Source organism: Cololabis saira, chromosome 14 (assembly GCF_033807715.1).
Source record: "Cololabis saira isolate AMF1-May2022 chromosome 14, fColSai1.1, whole genome shotgun sequence".
Lineage (NCBI taxonomy): Eukaryota > Metazoa > Chordata > Actinopteri > Beloniformes > Belonidae > Cololabis > Cololabis saira.
Window position 1 is genome coordinate 46,891,927 of NC_084600.1, and position 11,534 is coordinate 46,903,460.

The 11,534-nt window shown below is 45.6% G+C and overlaps 1 protein-coding gene across 1 annotated transcript in view; it reads left to right on the top strand.

The window, feature by feature from the left end:
* LOC133460142 (protocadherin-16-like) overlaps positions 1-9,688 on the top strand; it is a 173,009-nt gene extending 163,321 nt beyond the window's left edge. Inside the window, exons 29-32 of the mRNA XM_061740697.1 lie at positions 30-171; positions 846-1,017; positions 2,127-2,536; positions 3,747-9,688. Coding sequence (XP_061596681.1) covers positions 30-171; positions 846-1,017; positions 2,127-2,536; positions 3,747-5,770 — 2,748 coding nt within the window. The 3' untranslated portion in view covers positions 5,771-9,688. The remainder of the gene's footprint in view (positions 1-29; positions 172-845; positions 1,018-2,126; positions 2,537-3,746) is intronic.
* Positions 9,689-11,534: the final 1,846 nt, after the last annotated feature.

Here is an 11,534-nt window from a genome sequence, read left to right on the forward strand (position 1 = left end):
AGTGTCATTAATTCCTATTTCTTTACCAGGTTACTCTGCCGGAGCACACGCCGCCTGGAAGTCCCGTCATCACCGTGACGGCCACCGACAGAGACTCGGGAGAAAACGGCCGGATCACCTACAGCGTGATGTCGTCGACGCAGGAAGGATTCTACATCGACGCCAACAACGGTACGGGATCTTAAACCGGGGGGAGAAAAAGTATTTAATCAGACAACAATTGTTCAAGTTCTCCCACTTAAAAAGATGAGATATGGCCTGTAGTTTTCATCACAGGTAACTTCAACTATGAGAGACAGAATGGGGGGAAAGAATCCAGGAAATCACATTATAGGATTTTTACTGAATGAATTGGTAAATTCCTGAGTAAAATAAGTATTTGGTCAACTACGAACAAGCAAGCTCACTGCTCACTGCTCTAGAGGAGATCATGGAGGAACGGGCCAAAACACCAGCAACTAGTGTGTGAAAACCTTGTGAAGACTCACAGAAAACCTCTGACCTCTGTCATTGCCAACAAAGGGTATATAACAAAGTATTGAGAGGAACTTTAGTCATTGACCAAATACTTATTTTCCACTATAATTTGCAAATACATTTTTTGAAAATCAGAAAATGTAATTTTTTCTCGATTGTTTTTCTTTCATTCTGTCTCTCATAGTTAAAGTTACCTATGATGGAAATTACAGGCCTCTCTCATCTTTTTAAGTGGGAGAACTTGAACAACTGGTGTCCGACTAAATCCTTTTTTGCCGCACTATATGTCTAAAGTTATTGCACAGTTTCCTTACATTCGATCTAAAGGTATGTTTATTGTATTTTTAACTGTCTCTCTGTGTTTCCAGGAACTCTGTTCATCAACCACCGGGCTGAGTTTGACCCCGAACGTCCGTCCGTCAACATCGTGATCGAGGCCCGGGACCGAGGGACGCCCCCTCTGTCCTCCCTCACCACGGTGCAGGTTCACATCGCCGACGTCAACGACCACGCGCCGGCGTTCCACCAGGCCGACTACAGGTGGGTGGAGAAATATAGAGTTGTGTGTCATCGGCATAAGTCCGGTAGAACCAGAACCAGAACCAAGCAAGGTTCAGCAGCGTTCAGTTATTCTGCTCGTCACCGGTGGAACAAACTTCCTGTAGACCTGAGGTCTGCTCCAACTGTAGATCCTTTAAATCAGGAGAAAAACGTTACTGGTTCATTAAATACTGACCTGCTGGATCTACTGCCCTTACTATGGAACAGTATTAGGGCCAGGCAGGAGAAATATAAGATTTCTTTTTGCATTATGCACTTTGAGAAAAAGGTCGAAATGTCGAGAAAAAAGTTGAAATGTCGAGAAAAAAGTGATTTATTCAAAAAATTTCAACTTCATTCTCGAAATTGTATTTCAACATTAATCTCGACATTTCAACTTTTTTCTCGACATTTCGACCTTTTTCTTGAAATGCACAATAAAAAAAAATGTTCCCCCTCTCAAATATTTTTTTGTCTTTCAATCAATAAATCAATCAATCAATCAATCAAATTTTCAAATCAACTTTATTTGTCCCCAATGGGGCAATTAACTTGCATGGCCCTGATACTCTTCCGTAACTGCCTTTATTTTTAACTTGTGCTTTTTATTATTTTACCTTTTTTCCTATAATTTTGTTTCATTTAATTTGTTATTTGAGCGTACTCTTAAATTACGCGCAAAGTTATGGATAAGTCCTGAATTCCGGAATTGTGACGTAGAATTGTCAAATTGGTTTAATTCACCATTTGAATTGTTACAGATTACTTTAGTAATCCTGTATTTGACCCGGTCTTTGTACGTTTTGATCGTATAGAAACGTAATTCTTGCTATTGTAAGAATGAGATGAACCTGCTGTATTTTTAACAACTATTATTTGACCTCTTTTCTTATCATTTTATTTCATTTTATTTTTTATTTACTGTTTAATTATGTCATGCCGCTTTTAATGTTGATGTAAAGCACTTTGAATTACCTTGTGTTGAATTGTGCTACACAAATAAACTAGCCCAGCCTATCCTAGCCTTGCCTAGCCTAGGCTAGCCTAGCCTAGCCCTGGCGTAGCGTCGTTATCTCCCCTCACCCTCCGTTCTCCGTTCTCCGTTCCAGAGCCACCGTGTCGGAGGATTCCGTCCCCGGCTCCACCGTCCTGACCTTCGAGGCGTTCGACGGCGACCTGTCGCGGGAAAACTGCGGCTTCGACTTCGCCGTCGCCGACGGCAACGAGGGCAACGCGTTCCAGATGGAGAGCAGCGTGCGGTTCGTGGAGGGGCGGGGCTTCCGGACGGTGGGGACGCTGCTGCTGTCGGAGGGGCTGGACTTCGAGACGAAGCCGCTCTACAACCTGACGGTGGTGGTGTCGGACCGCGGCGTCCCCCAGCGCAGCTCCAGCGTCGCCGCGGTGATCACCGTCGCAGACGTCAACGACAACCCGCCGGCGTTCGCCAGGGCCGAGTACAGCGTGTCGCTCAGCGAAGCAGCCGAGGCCGGGACGGAGATCATACGACTGACGGCCACAGGTGGGACGACCAATCCTGACTCCTTTACTCACTTTCTTCTTGGGTCTTTCACTGTTACGCAAATGATCTGCAACTCTATCTGCCATTGAACCCCAGAGATACTGATGCACAAAGTTCCCTGCTTACATAATAATAATAATTAAAGCTGCAGCAGCGATGAACGGGCCCTCGCGCATGCAATTTTCACCAATAAAGGTCAAGGACTCAATATCGAGTCCGATGACACCACCCAGGTGTCCCCAGGACTCTCTATGTCAAACCATTCAAAAGTTATAGTAGAAAGTAGGAACTATCAAATATCGACCAATCAGCTACTAGTATCACTTCCTGTTTAGCGTTGAATTTTGACACGGCGCCACGGCCACGCAAAAACTCACGATTTTGATAACTTTTCATCGTTAACGTCTTTTGTGTCTCCTGGGTGAGTTTTATGTCGAACGGACGATCCTGCTAGGAGGAGTTCGTTAAAGTACGACACGTGAAAATGGCATAAATTGCGCCAAAATTACACGATTAATTCAAAATAGCCGACTTCCTGTTGGGTTTCGGCCATGGCGCCAAGAGAGTTTTCTTTAAGTTGTGACACATGATACAGGTGTGTAGCGATTTTCGTGCATGTACGTCAAACCGTATTGTGGGGCTTGAGGAACAAAGTTTTCTAGGGGGCGCTGTTGAGCCGTTAGGCCACGCCTCTTTTTGACACTATTCGAATACGTAATTTTTTGCCACATGGGACGTGCGTTTCACAACTTTTCGAGTAAGTTATGCGCCTCAAAAATTGAATTGTTTTCGGATAAAATAATAATAATCATTGCGATTTCAATAGGGCTTCGCACAAGCCTTGCTGACATAAAGAGTCGTGGTGGTGTCATCGGACTCGGTTTTGAGTCCTTGAACATAATTGGTGGAAATTAGCCCCGCCCCTTCTTCTGATTGGTCCATATTTGATAGTTCCTACTTTCTGCCATAACTTTTGAATGGTTTGACATAAAGAGTCATGGTGGAGTCATCGGACTCAGTTTTGAGTCCTTGACTTTTATTGGTGAAAATTGCACGTGTGAGGGCCCGTTCATCGCTGCTTGCAGCTTTAATGATTGTATGTTGTATTTCTGTTTTATTCTGTAAAGCACTTTGTCTCACCTAGAGGCGGCTGTAAAGGACTCTATAAATAAAGTACATTTACATTTACATTCTTTTTCATTTCATCCAGACCCGGACTCGACTCCCAACGCAGAAGTCCAGTACTCCATCAGCTCCGGGGACGAGGTGTCCTTGTTCTCCATCGACCAGTGGACGGGAGCGCTGCGTCTCCGGCAGGCGCTCGACCGCGAGCACCAGCCGACGCACACCGTGGTCGTCCAGGCCGCCGACGGACACGGACACTTCGCTCTGGTCCCCGTCGTCGTGGAGGTCAAAGACGTCAACGACAACCACCCGTTCTTCCCCGTCGACGTCCTGACGGCCACCGTCCGAGAAAACCAGCCCCCGAACTCGGCGGTGACCGTCCTGCACGCCATCGACCACGACACGGGCGTCTTCGGCCAGCTCAAGTACCGCATGATGGAGCGGTCGGGGACGGAGAAGGACAGCTTCGTCGTGGACGACGACTCGGGGGAAATCCGGAGCAAGATCACCTTCGACTTCGAGAAGGTCAACTCCTTTAACTTCGTGGCGGTGGCCGTGGACGCGGGCGACAAGTCGGCCACGGTGACGGTGCAGGTGTACGTCACCGGCGAGGACGAGTACGACCCGCTCTTCGCGTCCACGGAGCTTTCGTTCGAGGTTCCCGAGGGAGCCAGGAAAGGCGCGAGCATCGGGGAGGTGCGAGCTAACGACGAGGACGGAGGCGTGGACGGCATCGTCCTCTACAGCCTCACCTCCCCGTCCACGTATTTTGATGTTAACAAAACCACCGGGGTGGTTTTCCTGAAACTGGACGGCTCTGTTAGCGGCGGCGGTGGCGGCGGATCGAGCCGGGCGAAGCGGGAAACCCGGACGATGACGTTGGACGTGAAAGCCCACAGTCCCCTGGAGACGTCTCGCTCCGCCACGGCGCAGATCTCCATCGACGTGACCAACACCAACTTCGGCTTGGCCACCGACGTCAACGTCCTGCTCATTAGCATCATCGCCGCATCGCTCGGTTTCATCGTCCTGCTGGTCGTCTTGGCCGTCGTTATCTTCCTGTCCAAGTCGCGCAAGAGGAAGAAGGAGCAGGAAGCAGGAAACGCTGTCGCCGCGGGAACCGCCATGAAGAAGCTGGACGATTCGGCAGCGGGGGAAAGTATCTACCACCAGACATTGCCCGGGTACGACCAGGGCGGCGTCGGCGGAGGGCAGTATCCCCGGGGGGGCTCGCTGGACCCGTCGCACTCCAGTGGGCGGGGATCGGCCGAGGCGGCCGAGGACGACGAGATCAGGATGATCAACGAGTACCCGCGCGTGGCGTCCATCACCTCGTCCATGCAGGAGCACATCTCAGCAAGAGGACCCGACTCCGGGATCCAGCAAGACGCCGATCAACTCTCCGACATTTCCTGCGAACCGGCCGCTCTAGAAGGCAGCGCTTGGTTCAAAGGGAAGAAGCTAGGAGGAAGTTTGAGCGGGACTTTGCTCTCCGGGCAGATTCCGGTTTACCGAGACGAAGGCGGCGGCAGCGGCTTCCTGGGCGCGGGACGAGGTCTGAACGTCTCCCTGCCCAAGGACTACGCCTTCCCCGAGGACGGCAAGCCCATGGTGGACGGGTCGCTCACCGCCATCGTCGCCAGCGACGAGGAGCTAAGAGGGAGCTACAACTGGGACTACCTGCTCAACTGGTGCCCGCAGTTCCAACCGCTCGCCAACGTCTTCACGGAGATCGCTCGGCTAAAGGACGAAACCGCCCAGAACACGCGCCAGCCCTTCAAGCCCAAAATAGACCCCAAACCGAGGATCGACCCGCCGCCGCTCATCACGTCGGTGGCCCACCCGGGCGCCATGTCGGTGCCGCCCAAGGTTCCCGTGATCGGGCGGACGTTCCCCCACCTGGCGTCGCTGCGGAGATCCCCCATCAGCCACGAGGGCTCCATCTCGTCGGCGGCCATGTCGCCCAGCTTCTCCCCGTCGCTGTCGCCGCTGGCCGCCCGATCCCCGGCCGTCTCTCCGTTCGGGGTCAACCAGGGCCCGTCGGCGTCCATGATCAGCACCAGGGAGCCGTCGCTGGACCACAGCCCCGACCACGAGATGAGGATATGACCGCCACCGTAGCGGCGGAACAATCCGTTTGGATGCCATTCGGTCATTTTTGACCGCGACGTTAGCGGCGGAACAATCCGTTCGGAGGCCGTTCTGTCGTTTGTACTCTCGTCCTTAAAAAAGAACAATCATTTGGCGGCTTTTACGCTAGTACCTACTCAGCCCGACTCACCTCGCCCTCGTTTCCTTTCCGGATCAGAAGTCGGCAGGAAGTTGGAGCGAAGCTGCTGTGACGAACTTGATTGTGCATTTGACACAAATGAAGAACTAAAGGCGCCAAAGACGGAGAACATGGATGAGTTGGTGTATCTGCTGCTTAGCTTTTTGGTTTTCTTTGTTTCAGACAAGGATAAGAGGTCTTACCTTTCCTTTTAAGGTAAGACCTCTTATCCTTGTCTGAACCAAAGAAAACCAAAAATCTATCAACATTGAAGACATAATGTTCTGTGGCATTTATTTGATATAAGTTCAAAACTACGCCATTGTTCTTCCAAGAAAATTAACAAGAAGTCGCCGTCAGAGTGGCCGTTGAAATGATGTCACTTCCTGACTCAGACGTCTGACTCCAACCCCCCGACCAATCGGTGGCGTGTAGAGTGATGACATCACAGCCCGACTTAAAACCTCGGCAGAATAGTTACAGAAAAGTATCTACTCTGTAGTTAAACCCTGGTGGGAAAGAACCAAACTTGGTGGAGGAGACGAGTAGGTGCTGGTGGAAAAGCGCCAATAGTCTCAAGACCTGAACAAACGTTTTACAGTCGCCCAGACGGACATCTTTGTTTTTTACGGGCGATGAAAGCTGAAAACTGAAAACTGAAAACGAACCGCGGACGGACTCGTGGTGGAACTTTTGTTTGGCAGTGAACACGCAGAAGTGGCAAAGCTTCCACTTCCCCCGCGACGCAGGAACGGCCTTCAGTCCGGGATCCCGTAGTGTGTAGAAACAAACGAGTAGTTAACGATAGTTAACGATAGTTAACGTTACCTCACTGGCTGGCCAGAGAGAGAAGGACCTCGTCCTCTCTTTGTGTCTGTGGATGTTTTTTACTCTCCTGAACTGAACTCTGAACTCATGAACTCTAAATGCTGCGGCTGCTTTTGGATTAGCAAGCGAAGAGCGAAGAAAACGGAAGTATTAGGGCCAGAAAAATAGAAACAATATTTTAGAGGAGGAAGATTTGTTTTTCATTATGCACTTAGAGAAAAAAGCCAAAATGTCGAGAAAAAAGTCAAAATTTTGTGAATAAAGTTGAAATGTTGAGAAAAAAGGTGAATTGTCTTTACGATATTGATTGTAAACACATATCACACAATACAGTTGCATAACTTCAGAAAATTAACGTTCCACTCCAAGGATGTAAGTTAGTTAGCTAGTTAGTTAGTTAGCTAGAGACATTTATACTTTATTACAAAGTTGTATTTCAACTTTATTCACCAAATTGTATTTACACTTCATTCTCGAAATTTCGATTTTATTCACAAAATTTTGACTTTATTCACGAAATTGTGTTTCAATTTTATTCTCGAAATTTCAACTTTATTCACGAAATTTCAACTTTATTCACGAAATTTCGACTTTTTTCTCGACATTTCGACTTTTTTCTCGACATTTCAACTTCTTTCTCAAAGTGTACAGTAAAAACAATCTTCCCCTCTAATATTTTCCTCTTCACGGCCCTGGTACTCCTGTATTTTTCCGTAGAAGAGTTTGTTTTCACCGAGACTTTGACTGATTGGCCGAGACGTCGCCGGGTGGGAGGAGCCTCCTCACTTCATGACATTTCATCTGATTTTTGCTTTTATTTTTATATTTTTATATGAATTTAATGATTTCAGATTCATAATCCCACGTTGAGAGATGATTGTTTGTTCCTGTGTATTTGCATATCTGTATATTTGTGTGTTTGCCGGTTCTGTTACTGTATCGTCTAATAGTGGACGTGTGTGCGTGGGAAATGTTTGTTTTTAGCTTTATTTATATGAAACATGGACTTTTCTGTCACAATTTGACAATAGGAAACCAAGCACAGCTCACTTTATGCTGTGTTGTTACCTTATTTTATTTTTTTTAACGGTCAAAAGTAGATTTTTTTCCAAATCCAAAACCACATCCGGATGAAAATTTGCTGATAACAAACAAAACGCCGACTTCTCCATCAGTTTACACTGCAAAAACTCAAAATCTTACCAGGAATATTTGTCTTATTTCTAGTTAAAATGTCTCATTTTTAGTCAAAAATCTCATTACACTTAAAACAAGAGTCATTAACAGAAAAATAACTTATTTGACAATTTTCACCTGTTTCAAGTAAATTTTCACTTGAAATAAGTAGAAAAATCTGCCAGTGGAACAAGATTTATCTTCTTATTACAAGCAAAAAAATCTTGTTCCACTGGCAGATTTTTCTACTTATTTTAAGTGAAAATCTACTTGAAACAGGTGAAAATTGTTGTTTTTTCCAGTGATGAGTCTTGTTTTAAGTGTAATGAGATTTTTTTTTACTAAAAATTTGACATTTTAACTAGAAATAGGAGAAATATTCTTGTTAAGAATTTGAGTTTTTGCAGTGTAGTTCGGGGGTCAGCTCTTTAGCGCCGCCCTAGTGGCTCCTGGAGCTTTCTCAAAAATGTTTGAAAATGGAAATCGATGGGGAGGGAAATATATTTTTTTGTTTTAATGTGGTTTCTGTTGGAGGACAAACATGACACAAACATTCTGAACGTTTTTCCAATGCTGTAAAAATGTGTAGAATAAATATTACATTTCAACATTTCTGTTAAAGAAGATTTGTACGGAAGAGAATCAGGTCCATGCAGGAAAATAAATATTGGAGAGGGAAAGATATTTTTTATTGAGAAAAAAGTTGAAATTTCTAGATTAATGTTGAAATAAAATTTTGAGAAAAAAGTCGAAATGTCGAGAAAAAAGTGGAAATTTCGAGAAAAAAGTTGAAATGTTGAGAAAAAAGTCAAAATTTCGTGAATAAAGGTTGAAATGTTGAGCAAAAAGGCGAAATTTCAACTTTATTCTTGAAATTGTATTTCAACATTAATCTCGAAATTTCAACTTTTGTCTCATCATTTCATGCAAAATAAAAAAACATCTTCCTCTCCAATATGTTTTCTCCTTCAGGCCCTGATTCTCTTCCGTAGAGAATTCAACGTTTCTTGGAGCGAATCATTTGCATTCGTTACCTGAATGCTTAGACTTAATATTTTGCGGCTCCAGAGATATTTGTTTTTTGTGTTTTTGGTCCAACATGTTGGTTTTCCACCCCTGATCTGAACTCTGATCACCTTTGTGTCTTTTCTAAAGAAAGTGCTTCCTGAATCAGCCGGATCAGCCACTAATAATAATCGTCCAGGCTGAGATTCGTAAGTGGCTTAACAAGTTCTTCATTCACCTTTAGGAAGATCTCAAAGTGTTTGGAACTAGAGCTAAGATATCCTTAAAGTATGGTATAATCTGAAAAGTAATTAATTATTTAACTTTGAGGATTTCGACACATGAGCCAAACAAGCGATGAATGTACAACAAACACTCCAGAAACCAGTGCAGTATTTATGTCCCTCGTTAGCTCCTAGTTCTGTGTTTTCTACTCGTGTGATTCAAATATCAGTGTTTTCCAGGTGTTTTCAGGTTCCACATGTTAAACTCATCTGCACTTTTATTGTTATGTGTCATTCAGATCCAGTTTTGTCCAGTTTTGTCTTGTTTTAAACTCTTTGGGGGACTGTTAGCCGTTAGCCGTTAGCGAGCGACGGCTCCGCCGTCAATCAAACCGTTTCAGACTCATTTCTGTAGAAAAAGCCTCAAGTTGAACTCGATTCCAGCGACGGATCAGAGCGACGGCCAAGAATAAAGAACAAGGACCTGTACATGTATTGAAAGCAAATAATAAATTCCTACTGATCTCTTTTGACAAGCAGGAGTCGGATCTTATTTGTAACAAACTCAAACACAACGAGAGGAGAAGTGAGAGGTGATGCAAGATTTGGATGCAGATCTGGACTGAACAAAGCTCAGTGACGTTATCTAGCACAGAGGTTTGCAACTGGTTTTATTGAACTATTTATTTATTGAACAACATTATGTAGGGTATACAATAAAAGGGACATGAAACAAAACAATCAATTATCTACAGCAGAGGTTTTCAACTGGTTTTCTCCCAGTCCCACCATTATAACATAGAAGCAACTCGGTGACCAACTGCTTTTGGGCATGTTTGTTTTGTTTTTGTTTTTGTTTTTTTGTTCAAAGTTCACTCTCACTCATTTGACATAATTTGGATGGGTAAATTATTCACAAAATTCACAATTTCAGGGACCACCTGCAATACTGCCACGGACCACCAGGGGGCCACGGACCATCGGTTGACAAACCCTGATCTAGCAGATATCGTGCACTAATGCAGCAGAAACCAGCTAACGAGAAAGAAGTTGAAATGTTGAGAAAAAAGTTGAAATGTTGAGAAAAAAGTCGAAATGTCGAGATTAATGTTGAAATGGGTCATTGCCCATTTTTAAAATACTTAAAGGGATTGTGACATGAAAAACAAATTTTTCTTGATTTTTTGTGTTTTGTTGGGTGTCTTGACATCAATTACACCCAAAAAACAACAAACTTTTAACATTCAGTGTATTGTGTGCTTTCTGGGATTTTCCGCATAACTATGCAAAAACGGCGCATCTGGTTTGGTGGCGGGCCGTTACGTAACGATCCGCTAAATCACCGCCCCCTCCACCCAGCTCCCTGTCTCCTCTCCTCTCCAGCGCACCATAAAGGCTGATTTATGGTTCCGCGTTACACCGACGCAGAGCCTACGGCGTAGGGTTACGCGGCGACGCGCACCGTACGCTGAACCCTACGGCGTAGGCTCTGCGTCGATTTAACGCGGAACCATAAATGAGGCTTAACGCGGAGCTGTTTAGAGCCTCTTTTGTTCTCATCACCGGTACGGAGGAAAACTGCTAAAAAGACCCGCGGCCACTGACTGGACTTAAGATAAGGGGACACTGCTGCTTGCATGCCTTTATTTTTGTGATTGTTTGCGGTGGACTGCTTCGCCGTGCTCCTTTTCCGTGCATGCTTCGCCTGTCGCTCCCGGCTTAACTCTCCGACGCCGCTGTTAGAAGTCCGTGACCAGAGGACTCGACTTCTAGTCGAGTCCTCTGGTCACGGACTTCATCCCCGGGCTGTAGTCGCCCTGTCTGGGCTGTGTGTGTGGGTGTTTGTGGTTCGGTGTGCGCGCGTGTGTGTGGAGACGGCAGAAGTGTGTAGCAGTTGGTTGGAGGAGGTTTGGAGGAGGAGCGGGGCAATGATTGACAGGAAAGGGGGAAAGGGACGCGTTTTTCACGGCGCAAAAAACACCGTCATAAAAAGCCAGGAATGGAGTACTGGAGTGAAGTTTCTCTTGTTACACCCTTTTAGACACATTTGAGGGATGTTGGCCAAGACTTTTAATAGTGTTAAAAGCATGTTAAAAATGATGTCACAATACCTTTAAAATAAAGATATATTTGGCCATCTTCCAAACATTTGGAATGTAGTGTTGCACATACATGTATTTGAAAACTTCAAAGGTATTTTAGTGTTTTTAAAGGAGCCGTCTGTAAGAAATGTCCAAAACTGGTACTGCAGTCACTTTCAAAATATTGTTGAGCGGCGTGTACCCTCCCCCTCCTCCCCCCGACCAGAGGTTGCCAGGTAGGCTGCAGAATGCAGCAGGAACGTAGGCTGCCATGGCTGCCATAATTAGAG